The following is a 13,845-nucleotide window of genomic DNA, read 5'->3' as shown; positions in this document are numbered from 1 at the left end:
TGATGTAGCGTGGATCGGAGCCATGGACTCCACAAGTCCACAGACAATCCAGCCAATGAAAGAGTGTGTTGCCGATTTGCTGTTTGCTTTTTTTTGTTGCTTATTTAGGACTTAGGAGACAGAAGAAGCAGCAGCAGCTATCACCGTGTAAAAGCAGAGAGTACAGAGCAAGTGCTTTTGGCTCTAGCTTAACAATTAAGATCTCAAATCCATGTTGATCTGTTCTACCCTGCTCTGAGGAGACCACGAAACCGTCTGGTCATCCAAAAGCGATCCGCACTTCGGTCTAGGAACCGAAAGAGAGAGCCTTGGAACACTACACCAATGGACTGGTCGCGAATGTTTAGGGACTATGTGCTTGTCATTTTCAACAAGACTACTAGTACCATAGAATTGAGACGTACCATACAGAGCTGTACTATTGTTTTTGTCCATATAAACTTAGTCAAACATACAAGTCTTCTCTGCACATACGAAGATCAGATGTGCATTGTCTACGCATGGTCATCTCATGTAGCAGCATCAGTACCATACACCACAAGAAAGAATTGCTAATTCATACCCACATTTTTTACAACTCAGTAGCATAACACACCAAAGTAAGGCACGGCAAGAATGAATGGACGACGACTTCAGATTGGTACGAGCTTCGATGTTTTGATGCTGAAAATGCATAAGTACCAGCAGCAACTTTATCTTACATCAATGTTTGCAGCAACCACATACCATCATAAATATCCCATGGTGACATATTTAACAGTTAACTAATAGAATCCTCTGAGCTAGCTTATGGTTTCAAGGCTGGAGTGTAGTTTCTTTAGTCCACCCACCAAATTTGAGATGAGAGCTTATTTAGAGAGTCTACTGGAGTTGCTCTTAACTTCTGACCACTTTCGGAATGTGCTGAGCAAAATGAGCCTCTCAATCTGATGAAGTAAGCAATAATGGAGGTAGAATTCTAATACAAACCATTAGGAGAGGCCACGAAGACACTGAATAAGTTACGGTCATCTTGCACTACTCGAGCTGCATTACTAACCTATTTGATTAGAAAACTCTGAAATAAAAGGCAAACTTTTTTGAAGGACAGTAGTACTTTATTTATTCACCATAGCAATTCGTTCTACAGTGGGGTAGAAATCCATGTTTGATTTAGCTGATCATTCAATCATAGTCATTATCCTACCACAATAGCTATCTGCACAGAAAAGAAACACATGATCCGATTATCACTAACTCAATCACTGCCAGTAGCCTTCTCCACGGAAAAGAAACATATGATCCAATGATCACTCGCTCAATCTATCACTGCCAGTAGCCTTTTTTTCTCGAACGGCGCAGGAGGACTGCATGTCATTTCATTTAAGATAGAAGAAAGGAATGAGTACAGAGGTTAGAGTGTTAGACAACCCCTGTACTCCATACAACTCACACCACTAGGTCGACTCTTACAATAAAACAACCCATGACCACACCCCCAGGACCTAAGGTGTTGGGTGCATCAACCTATCGAAGAACTCCTTGAGCTTGGATGCTCCTATCATGCACCAAAGAACACACTCACTAGACACTGTCTGGAGGAGCTAGCAACTGAAGACTTGGTCGAGCACCCTCCAACACACAAGCGTTGCAGTGCTTCCAGACCTCCCATGTGACCAGGATGATGAGGGAGTTCAGACCCCTGCGATGATCTTTAGGCACAGATTTGATAGTTGTGCTCCACCATGCTGAAAAAACGGTTGTCGAGGTGGCAGGCCCGGCAATGACCAAATTCAGGTGTTGAGAGATTAGCGACCAGCATTGCCGGGTGAACACACAGGTGCGACGGAGATGCTGGGCTGTTTCCTGTTCCTGGTCGTAAAGCGGGCAAGCAGCTACTCCATCAAGATCTATATATCTGAACTGTTAAAGCACCTCTGATGTCACGAACCCACCCTCTATGCCAGTAGCCTACTCCAGAACATGTAGTTCTTCTATTTCTCCATCCTTTTGTTAAGCTGAAACGTTGGCACGCTGCGCACCACAAAAAGACCAGAGTATTTCTCTCGGCTCGAATCAAATTGCAGAGCCTGAGCCACAATTCCTAAACAAAGATGAAGATGGTTCACTTTAGCATATATAATTGTAAAATGTATTTCAGGTTTCAGGAGTTTCAGTCCTTGTTTAGAGTAGTTTCAGTAACTATATCCTCCATGTGTGAGCAAAATAATAGCATCAATGTTTTTTAAACAACTTATCACATAATAATTGGTAGCTTTAATGCATCAGTGTTTGATGAGCATACATCTTTATAATTGCTAGATTCTAGGGAACCTTTTCTTCAACTAATGTGAATTAGTAAAATGGAATTCTAGCTGCAACATAGAAAATCATATTTTTCAACAATCTGCTGTTATTTAGTTACACATATCAAGTAATTGATGCCCTTTCATGAAAAAGCATGTTTTTAGCACGAAACAAATGCAAATAGTGGCCAATGCACATCACAACCGTAATTGAAAGAACTTATTTGCACAAACAGATGGTACTTGTTTAAACATTGATGGTCCTTCACATCTAAAGTTACAAAAAATTTGGTATACTAATAATCAATACTGGTTTTACTCCAGAAAGGCAAAGAACTTAAGTTTATAATTATCTTGGGATCCAGATGCGCACAACAATTAGCGATAATGAATTCATGTAGGCTTAGTTTTGAGAAGTTAAATAACAATAAATAGACGAATAGTCAGATAGTAAAAAATTTAATACTATTATGAGTGTTCCATAAACATAACACGTGTATCATTATTTTTAAATACATACATTTCGCACGTGCACTAGTTTTTTTTTTTGAGGGGACGCACGTGCACTAGTTGGACTTTACGAGATTTGGACCAAAGAGAATGCAACCAATCCTGAATCAGCCCATTTAGCACCCACTCCCAGGGCCGGCCCATTTGGGCCCAAGGGCCGAACTGGACCCCTTCGCGTCGAGCCGACCCGACGGCTTCCAGCCAGGGTTTAGAGGTTCGCCGGCGTGCGCATGCTTTGTTTTCCAGCCAATTTAGTAAGCACAAAACCCTTCGCGCCAGTCGCCGCCGCCATGCCTCCTTCCAAGGCCAAGAGGAGGCCGCAGCAGCCGGCGGCGTCGCCGCACCCGCCCCCCCGCACCCCCTCCTCCCGTGACCCCAGCGACGGTGAGGGAGGCGTCGACCTCCCGTCTATCGCCGCCGCCGCTGCAGCGCAGTTCCCGGCGCTCGTGTCGCGCGGCGGCGACGGCTGCTTCGTCGGCGCAGTCGCCGAACTGGCCCCGAGGAGCGGGAGCGGCACCGGCTTGGGGAGGCTCTGGCTCTCCGAGGCCGCTATGGTCGGCGCCGGGATGCGGCCCGGGTGCCTCGTCTCCGTAAGCTCCTGCCTTGCTCCCCTTTTGCGCCTCTGCCTTAGTTCCCTCACCTTTGAACTGTCTGTTTCTGCAAATTGTTTCTGTGAACTACTCTACCTTAGACACAGCTACAACCAGTTCAACTGTTCAAGTATCGACACAGCTAGAATCGGTTCATGCAATCGGACCTTGCTGCTCAAACTTGTATTCGTGTTGTGACTGGGGGCTCCAATTTGACTGACATTTTAGCAATTCGCTGCAATTCCAAGCAGCGTGTGTACTGTAAATAAACTGAATTGAAATGCGCATAACATGAAAGCAAAAGAATTGTACATAAATGCGCACGGTATTGTACTGAATAACCTGAATTCCTGATCATGAAAGCAACTTCATAGTTACGCTCAAGGACAAACATACCAGTTACCTGCTTGTATCTCTTTCTTTTGAATGACTAAGCTGAGGTGTGTTCCCTTGTTTGCAGGTGTCACTAATTTCTTCTAGCAGCGACCAATTAGATGGATTTCCACTATACGATTTATTTGATGAGTGCAGCAGATCCTTTGATCTTGATGTGGACAATGATCTTCTGTATGGTGAAGCTGGGCGGAACTTTGTGGTTGCCACAGTTTTCCCTTCGCGTGAGGTATGCCTATTCTACTTTGCTTCTACTGGTGTCCATGCTGAGAGTAACAAACTGTGGACATTGTTTGCTGGGTTGTCTTGCTAGGTTCAAAAGAACAGCATCAAGCTCTCTTGGGATCTTGCATGTGTTTTGGGATACCCTTCAGTAGGTCGATCGTTGTTTGTTAGTCCATTGTGTACACAGCAGACCCCAAATCATAGTGATGATGTCGATACTTTACGGGTATTGAAATGTAAGAATCTTTATCTTAGCCTGGTTCCACCTGGTGTTAGGCCTTCTAGTGGCATTGAAAGAGTGTCTGACAGCTGTTCTGAAAGAAATGGAATGGTTGTGGAGACACCTAAGAAGATGCCTTCTACTCCATTGCATGGAAAGGAATCCCATTACTTTGCATCCAACAGTGGATCCTCGATGTTCTTGGATCCAACCACTGCGAGAGCAGCATTAGCAGATGAGAAAGTTAATGAGTTATTGCAGATGTCAGCTACACGGTGGCTTAATGGTAGATACTTACTAAAAGGGAACTTTGTTCCTCTCTCAATGTGCGGGAAATTGTCCTTGTTTGTGGTGATGGGAGCAGAATTTGACTTGTGTGAGAAAGGGAGTACACTGCCTAATGCAGAAGATTCATCTAACTTGGGGGGAACCCTAATTTCAATCCTTGTTGGTAGAACCACAAAAGTGCATCTTTCTGAGTCAGTCTGCACTGAGAAACTTGACTCAGATAAGCCAGATCATGCTCCAATGCTAGGTGGGTTATCTAAAGAGTCAGAAACAATTAAAGGAATAATTTCGTTTTCACTGGCTGATCAAATTGGTTTGCCAAGGTACTGTGTAAAAAGATATACACTTCCCCCAAATTTCAGCCATAAAATCCATTGTTTCAATTTTGTAATATGCTGATTTTTTTCAGATACAAAGGTATTCTTCTTTATGGTCCACCTGGAACAGGGAAAACATCTCTTGCTACTTCCTGTGCCTATGATGCCGGTGTCAACCTTTTTACAATAAACGGACCAGAGATCATTACTGGTTATTATGGAGAAAGTGAGCAATCTCTGTATGATGTTTTCAGTTCAGCTAAGAAAGCTGCACCTGCTGTGGTTAGATTTTCTTCAATTGCTCTGCTGCTTTATCATTAATGTCATGCCAACTGTGAAAATAAATCCGAATCGAGCTACTTCTTTCAGAGATATTACTGTAGTTCCTAGGATATCCTGAATCCTCTCCCTTGCATTAGAAAAAGAACAGTGTTTTTACTTGTTTCGGTGACCCGTGTATTTTAATGATACTAGCAACTTCTTTTTTCTGAGAGTAACACTGTATTGTTGTGCCCAAGCTGTCATAATATCTTGATGTGCTCTGCAAATCTGAAGTCTTAAAACTGTATCTTCTATTGTGATTCATGAAACCGAACTTGTTGCAATTTCCACTATTTTTTATCACACACAAGAGATATTACTGTAGTTCCTAGGATATGCTGAATCCTCTCCCTTGCATTAGAAAAAGAACAGTGTTTTTTACTTGTTTCGGTGACCCGTGTATTTTAATGATACTAGCAACTTCTTTTTTTTTTGAGAGTAACACTGTATTGTTGTGCCCAAGCTGTCATAATCATAGTCACAGAATTCGGGGTCGATCCCGCGTTCCGTGACCCGGGTTCGTCGCCCCAATTCGCGGGTCGGGGATGACATGGGTCGACGACCCAAACCTGTCCGGTTCGGCGTCCCACTGCGACTAAGCACAAATGGGCCGTCGTCCACGGGAGACGGGACGAGATGCAGACGAAGAGGAAGCGCTCCGTCCGCCGTCCGCTGGATCCTGGCCGCAGGGGCGGCGCCGCCACCGCACCGTTCGCCGGCCGGAGAGCCTGGCCGCAGGGGGACGACGCTGCGCCATCCGCCGGAGCTTGGCTGCAGGGGCGACGCCGTGCCGGGAGGCGTCGGAGCTCCAGTAGGCGGCGGCCAGGAGGCGGGGAGCTCCACTTGCAGGCTGCCGGCGGCGGAGGATGGGAGAGGAAGAGAGAGAGAGAGTGGCGACGGAGAGGCAGAGGCTGCTCGCGGCTGCTCGCGTGAGAGTCGTGGGGAGTGGATGAGGGTTAGGTTAGGGAGTGGGTTGTGGGCTTTCGTGGGCTTTAGTTCGATGTTGGGCTGAGAATGTGTGAAAGTATGGTCCAATTATGTTGTCTTCTATTCGATGTCTGGCAGATTTCCTTCCGTATATTTAAAGATATGATCCACGACTCTTGGATCGAACCGGGTCATCGACCCAAATGCTACTGGGTCACGTACCAATTTTTGGGTCGTCGTTCCAAGGGGGTATACCCCCTTCGTACCACACTTTTTTCAAATGTCGACCCTCGACCCCGTACCTCGACCCAATCGACCCTGGTACTTTGTGACTATGGTCATAATATCTTGATGTGCTCTGCAAATCTGAAGTCTTAAAACTGTATCTTCTATTGGGATTCATGAAACCGAACTTGTTGCAATTTCCACTAAGCTTGACTATATATATTTTCCTTTCCTTTGTTCTTAATGCAAAATGTACCGTGTCCATAATACAAGTAATGATTTGGTTGAAGCCTGTTCTAGTGCTATGCTCCTTATGCATCAATACTTGAGTAATTTTACTAGAGAAGTTAACTTGCCTTTATTAATATTGCACTGCTCATACTTGGGAATATCTCCTCTCTTGTCCTGTTCACTCATTGTTTTTTCGTTGTGAAATTTGCATATCTAAATTTATATGGACATAGTTGAAACACTTTTTTATTAAAAAAATCCTTTTATTTCCAGTTAGATCAGGCTTTTGTTACCATGGTGTTTCATTTATCCTTTCTGGAACATTGAATTTAATGCAGGTAAAATATTAAAAGTTTCATGCACTGATTATCTAAGGTTTGATGTATTTAGTTAGCAAGGAGCATTACTATGCATTTGACGTATTGGTTACAATTCTTATCCCATCATGTTGCCATTCATCACAGTGTCATATCTATCTCATGTATCTTTGTTGCTTTTAGATATTTATTGATGAATTGGATGCAATTGCTCCATCAAGGGAGGAAGGGAGCGAGGAGTTATCTATTAGAATGGTGGCTACTCTGTTGAAACTGATGGATGAGATAGGCCCTAGTGATCGTGTTCTCTTAATCGCTGCAACTAATCGTCCTGATTGTATTGATTCTGCACTTCGACGTTATGGAAGATTGGATAAGGAAATTGAGATAGGTAGGATTATCTGACGACCATATAGTTTTGAAATAAAAATGCAGTGGTTGTAGTCTGCGCCACAATACATCATGCTTTTAATGCTAAAATGCCTGCAACTAAGACATAGCTTATGGATGTGCAGAATGCATCAAGAATCCTGACTTTTGATTTTATGGACTAGCAACATACCTTTAGGATTGGCCAAAAATTTTACCTTGCGAGGAATGGGCTGCCTTGTACTGTATATTCTGTCATCCCGGGCCGGCCATTTTTATTTTGTATGTGTTTAACGCCAGTTAAGCCAATCTTGTTTTTTGAAACTAAGTTTGGCCTGCACTTAAATTGTTATCAAAATTTAAATTTCGTCATGTTGGACTAGCATGGTTGTCCAATGATATAATGTGGTCTAAAGCCAAGTTGACCATGATTTGTTTTCTTTTCACTGGGTTGTAGGAGTGCCGTCTCCAGGACAGAGGTTGGACATACTTCAGCACCTTTTAATTGGAGTTCGACACTCCCTCGATGATGAGGAACTTGAGTCTATTGCTCAAGAGGCCCATGGATTTGTGGGTGCCGATCTAGCTGCACTATGCAATGAGGCAGCATTCTGTGCTCTTCGCCGTTATATCCTAAAAGAAAATTCAAGTAACACATTACCGGCATCTTTCTCGGCCATGTCATTGGATGATGCCCCCTGCACAAATACTAACACAAAAAGTAGCAAGTCTTATGGTGAGACAGATGAAAAAGCACTGTCTGTAAACAGTGAGGACTTTAAGAAGGCTAAAACGAAAGTTCGACCTAGTGCAATGCGCGAGGTATCAATTCTATCCACCCAAGGCTGTAACTGTTTGCTTCTATCATGATAGTTCCTATATATACTTGTGACTCGTGGAAAAACAATGGCAATTACTCAACTACATTCTTTGCAGGTGATGCTTGAGCTTCCAAAGGTGCGTTGGGAAGATGTTGGTGGTCAAGGCGGTGTCAAGCAGCAGCTAATTGAAGCCATCAATTTGCCACAGAAATGCCCAGAAGCATTTGCAAATTTAGGGGTCAAACCCCCCAAAGGAGTGCTAATGATGGGACCACCAGGTTGCAGCAAGACCTTGATGGCTCGTGCTGCAGCTTCTGAAGCAAAATTGAACTTTCTTGCAGTTAAGGGTCCTGAGCTTTTCAGCAAATGGGTGGGTGACTCTGAAAAAGCAGTGAGATCGCTATTTGCTAAGGCTAGGGCTAATGCACCGGCGATAATATTCTTTGATGAGATAGATGGACTTGCAGTAACTCGTGGGCATGAAAATGATGGAACATCTGTTGCTGATAGGGTACTCAGTCAGTTGCTTGTGGAGATGGATGGTGAGTTTTATCAATTGATAAGGAAATTCCTCTTTTGATGCCTTATGTCTGTATAAATTTGCCTTAGGGCATATATGAATCAGCTTATCTCTTCACTAACATTAGCCACTAAAGTGTGTTAATTTGTGATTAGAGGTTGCCAAATAACAGTACTGTATTTTGTTGACTCATAAACCAAATATCAGATATCAGATTTTGATGTCTCGGGTCAATGGTTATTCTACTGGAGCCTTAACCATTTGCATGTCCTCATCCACATTTGAAATGTGTCGATGACCTGCTCTCCAACTTATTTTCTAGTTTACAATATCCTGTTGGTCTCTATATTTTGATGATGCATAATTTTCTATTGTGACAATAGGTTTGGACCAAAGAATTGGTGTCACTGTTATTGGAGCTACAAATCGTCCTGACAAAATTGATCCAGCACTTACAAGACCAGGTGTTCATTGGGTCTTTTTTTTTTTGGTTTAAATGCATTTTACTGATTCCTTTGCTCATTTGGTCTGACTTTTTGCGGATGCTCTAGGTCGTTTTGATCGGCTGCTCGATGTGCAACTGCCGGATGAAGCTGACCGCACAGATATTTTCCAGATTCATACACGCAGCATACCATGCGGTCCTGACGTGGATCTGAAGGAACTTGCTAGACTCACAGAAGGCTACACCGGCGCGGACATAAAGCTTGTCTGCAGGGAAGCGGCCGTCGCGGCACTTGATGTATGCTACTAATCCTTCCCTGCTCTGGTGACACGAGCGTGTGTATATTCGCTACTTGTAGCTGGAGTTTGCTGATAAACTACCCTGTTTCCATTCAACAGGAGAGCTTCCACATTGAAGAAGTATCAATGAGGCATTTCGAGTTCGCCATCAGGAAAGTAAAGCCGTCTGATCTCAAGTTTTACCAGAAACTCGCAGAGGGTTTCCGCAGGTTTGTGGATGGCTCAACACAGGGAACTTAGTATTGAACCTGCCATCATTTTTTTTTGTTACCCTAGAAGATTGTTAGGTGTAAAAATGCAACCACAAGAATTGTTTTGTAAAAATGCTCTAAAAAAAAGTAATGTTGTATCCTGAAAGCGATCCCCCTCATCTCGTCTTCCACATCACCTCTATTCCAACCATAGAATGAATTTTAATGCAGAACTTATGGTGGATTGTAACATGGGCTGTTTTGCTTATTTTAGGCCCTGCTATTGTGGGGAACTTTGGGCCTGTCTTGGTTTGGAGTCTTGCAGCAATGGTGTTGTTGGGATTATACTGCACAAAATACCTGCAGCAGTGGAGCCGGATGCTGGGCTGGAACAATTGGTGCACTTCGTTTCTGAACTGCTATTGCGTGCATTTCTTACTTATATTGGGTCCATTGTACCTTTTACGCTTTATGTTGGACCCATATGTCAGAGTCAAGTGAACTGGACCTATTTGTCAGAGTCGAGGGAGGTGGGGGTAATAGTAGAGTTGGCTCTGTCAAAAAGAAATCGCGAGTTGGCTCGGTCAAAAAGCTATTATTTTTGTCACTGTTTGTTCCCTACCCACCCGCGCGGCCACGCTTACCCGCTTGTCAACTCCCTTCAATCGTGTGTTGTCTATTTCCTCCCTCCCTTAGTCCCTTGTCTGCTGTACTCTTTCAGTCCTGCCCTCCCCTATCCCCTCACATCCCCTCTCTATCTTTGATCCATTAATCCGTCCGACGCCTGCCCTCCGCTGCTTCTGTCTCCTACAGTGCAGCGCAGATGCGACGGTGGCCCCATCCCCGGCTGGAGGAGACGCGGCGGCTGCGGGGGATCGATAGCACCTACCTCGATCCCGACGGCCGACGTTTGGTACTTGCCGCCGAGCCGGGGAGCCCTTGCCCCTGGCCCTGGGTTTCCAGCCAGTGGAAGCTGAGGGTAGGATGGATGTGGCGACGGTTGGCGTTGGCGGGCCGCGGGCGTGCACTGCGGCGTGGGGTGCACAACGTGATAAGTCGCGCGTCCGGGGACGGGCATCGGCGCCTGTTGAGGTGCCCGTGTGGGCCAGCTGCTTCGCCACGTGTTGACGTCTTTTGGGATCAACACACGCACTTCGAACATGCCACGCGAGGAGGAGCTCGCTGCAGCGCCTCCTGCGTGGACCGGTCAGATCGATTCAAGGGAGCGGTCAGACCGGTCGCCGCCGAATAGATCGACGACGAACCTACAAACGTTAGCCCAGGAAAACCCGTCAGGGCATGCGCACGTAGAGTTGTTCTTGGATCGGCAGGCCACCTAGAACGTCCTCAATCGACGTAGAGATGGAGGAATAAATAGTAGATTGAAAAAACTAAGGCAAGAAAGTGTAAAAAAGATAAACCCTCAATCGGCCGTGACTCTTTATATTCATAGGGTGGGAAGGACTTGCCCCGCAAAGAATTCTTTTAACAAATTTAAACTCATAAAAAACTCTAATTGTACTCGAATTTCAGGTAGACTGGTCTGACCGGTCGGAGTTGCCGGACCCAAATCGGTCAGAACGCTCGTGAACACCGGTCAGACCGGTCTGTGTAGCTTGTGCCAATTTTGATCATCAACATATGTCCCCTATTTTTTGGTGATGCTTGCATACCAAAGAATAAGCCTCTAGACCAAAATTGTCTAAAAACGATGACAAACATGCATCGGCCATATTTTGTTCTAAGGGTGATAAATATTATCGGTCATATCTTACTTCTCCTTCAAGTTGACGATGAAACAATTTGCTTGGGCCTGCATACCTGTTTCATGATCACAGACCTTGCTGGTACAACCTTTGATTGTCGTTCCATAGACTCTTTCTTGCGCATTCGTTGCAGCCTCCTCTTTTGGGTGTGAGATAGGTCTGAGGGACACCACTTAGGCTGTAAATACAGGTTGTCTTGCTTCATATCCTTCTACCATCTTGGTTGCAATCAAGTTTGCTTTTGACCAGATTATCATTAACAACCATCGGTCTTTGAGAAACACTAAAACTTGGTCATGTAGAAAGATATTGAATAAAATATGGATGCATATACATTCTACTATAGTTCAAAGGTGTATAATTGTAAGAATACGACCAGAACCATAGAGCAACAGGCTCACCAAATAAATATGGTGCAAAAGCATTATTACCTTGTTCCAAATGAAAAGTCGATTGCTCACGATGCTTCGACGATGGTTTTGTATCCTTAGATTGATCTGGTGTTGGCGGTCCTTAGTCTAATAGAATAAATTCGCAAGCGTACGGATACCGATGTAGCTTTCATCTTGGAGTATTCAAGGGTATCGAATCCACGAGGAATGAGAAGTGTACTAAGTAGTGAATCTTGTTTATCGAGGGGGTATGACGGGAGTGAAGATGTCCAGATAAGATAGACCGAGGTGTTCTAACATTATCTTGCTAACTATTCTTATCAAGAATACTTGACGTATATTGTAGTTGCTTCGGCGGCCTAAGAGAAGGACTCAGACTGGGATGAGAATGGAGTCCAATGTCCGTCGGCAACTACTGTTATAAAAACACCCGAACGTGGTGGACTACGAAATCCTCTAGCCCTCTACTTTGTGATCCCATTAATAAAGTTTCTGGGAAGCACTCTTCGCGACTGCTCAATATCTTCACTTGGACGCATCTTTTAGTCAACTCAACATGCACCACACATGGCCATCATCTGCAACTCCGGCGATACGCCCTTATCAATCCTGTCAACACCATCGAAACTGCACCGGCACCTCCGTCTGCAAACTTTCAATTTGTTGTTTCTCCTGTTTAGTATGTTAGAGAATTACATGCTAGGGCTTGTTGTATTTATGCTTTATATTTGGAATCTAATACTTTAATTTTCTAATTATTCAACAGTAGTGGTACAATGCAGTACGAGAAATCATTTCGTAGTGGTTTTGGGTCGCCGTGCTGAAAATTTCTCGTGCTGGCAAATTGCAATGATTTTCTAATACTTTAATGATTATATTTGGAATCTATATATTTGAAATTTCTCGTGCTGGCAAATCGCAATAATTTCAAAAATTTTGCGAGAAATTATAATAGTCCGCGGTGATTTCTGTATTTGTGAGTGCCATACAAGTAGTGGTACTATGCAGTGATATATGAAGTTACACATTGCATAACTTACTGTGGTTGTACATAACATGTGCAAGTCGACAAGCAACCATCCAATATATATGATCAAAGTTAAATCAACATTGGACTCTGGAAACCACGAGTGCTCTAGTACATTTCAAACAGAAATTGGTGTTCTCTTACCCCTCATTTTCCTTTATAATTCGCTCTTATTGTTCACAAGGTAACGCGATTTACCTTTATTTTGACTGTTGACAATGAGCAAAATCATGTTGACTTGTGAATAGTAAGAGTAAAATCACAAAACTAAAAAACAATGAGGATAAAATCACAGTTGCATTATTGTAAAGTAGGCCCCATTTCAAATAGCAGCTACATGAATCTCAACGCAAGAAAGATGAATAGCTCAACTGCTTTAAGATCCATATCAAACTTATTCTAGGAAATGAGGCACTCGGTTTATTTGTATCCTCACAGCAGATGGTCCACTCAATAGTAAACCACACATTGAGCATAATTTAAGGGTGTGTTGTGTTACGGATAAACTTCAATGATACCACGAGCCCCTATTTTCTTAACAATCTTATAGTCGGAGAAACCTGCTTGCCTCTGGTATTCACCATCATGAGCATGTCCATGAGGAGTTGGGCTTCGTACATTATCGGCCCTGTAGAAGGGGAAAGGAGTATTTCTATAATAATCACCTTTCCCCCCTCTTCTTTGGAGGGAATTGCCTTCCTGCAGTGCTCCAGGATCTTCACACAGGCTGTGTTTAGTTTCAAAATTTCTCTCTCCAAACTTCATTATTCACCTATCACATCAAATCTTTTGCCTCATACATGGAGCATTAAATGTAGATAAATAAAAAAACCAATTGCATAGTTTTGATGTACACGACGAGACGAATCTTTTGAGCCTAGTTAAGTCATGGTAGGACAACAATTACCACAAACAAACAAAAAGTGCTATAGTGTGCTATAGCGTCCGATGTGACTCTTTTTACTATTATTTTACGGATCTAAACACAACCACAATCCTCATCGTTACATAAGTGCAGTACAAGCTACAGAACACAATGTTATCCATCCCTAAAGGGAACGATCGAATTATGATCAGTCCACCCAATGCTGCGCCCCCCGCTGAGTTGCACGTGAACCAGTTCACCAACCGACTTGTACACAAAAACTCGCCTGTGTAAAAATCAA

General features: G+C 43.7%; 1 protein-coding gene across 2 annotated transcripts; it reads left to right on the top strand.

Annotated features, from left to right (window-relative positions):
* Positions 1-3,044: 3,044 nt before the first annotated feature.
* LOC120644077 (calmodulin-interacting protein 111-like) lies at positions 3,045-9,652 on the top strand. 2 transcript variants are annotated; one of them, XM_039920628.1, is made up of 10 exons: positions 3,045-3,385; positions 3,846-4,007; positions 4,092-4,834; positions 4,921-5,110; positions 7,033-7,240; positions 7,676-8,040; positions 8,155-8,581; positions 8,943-9,023; positions 9,111-9,301; positions 9,403-9,652. In XM_039920628.1, the coding sequence occupies exons 1-10, from the start codon at positions 3,086-3,088 to the stop codon at positions 9,541-9,543; spliced, it is 2,808 nt and encodes a 935-aa protein (XP_039776562.1). In that variant the 5' UTR covers positions 3,045-3,085; the 3' UTR covers positions 9,544-9,652. The 2 variants fall into 2 exon arrangements, 1 of the variants encoding a protein (XP_039776562.1); XR_005663386.1 differs by having other exon boundaries at positions 3,056-3,385; positions 9,176-9,301; positions 9,403-9,512.
* Positions 9,653-13,845: the final 4,193 nt, after the last annotated feature.

Source organism: Panicum virgatum, chromosome 8K (genome assembly GCF_016808335.1).
Source record: "Panicum virgatum strain AP13 chromosome 8K, P.virgatum_v5, whole genome shotgun sequence".
Lineage (NCBI taxonomy): Eukaryota > Viridiplantae > Streptophyta > Magnoliopsida > Poales > Poaceae > Panicum > Panicum virgatum.
Note: the sequence above shows the minus strand (reverse complement) of the source record. Positions and strands in the feature narration are given on the sequence as shown.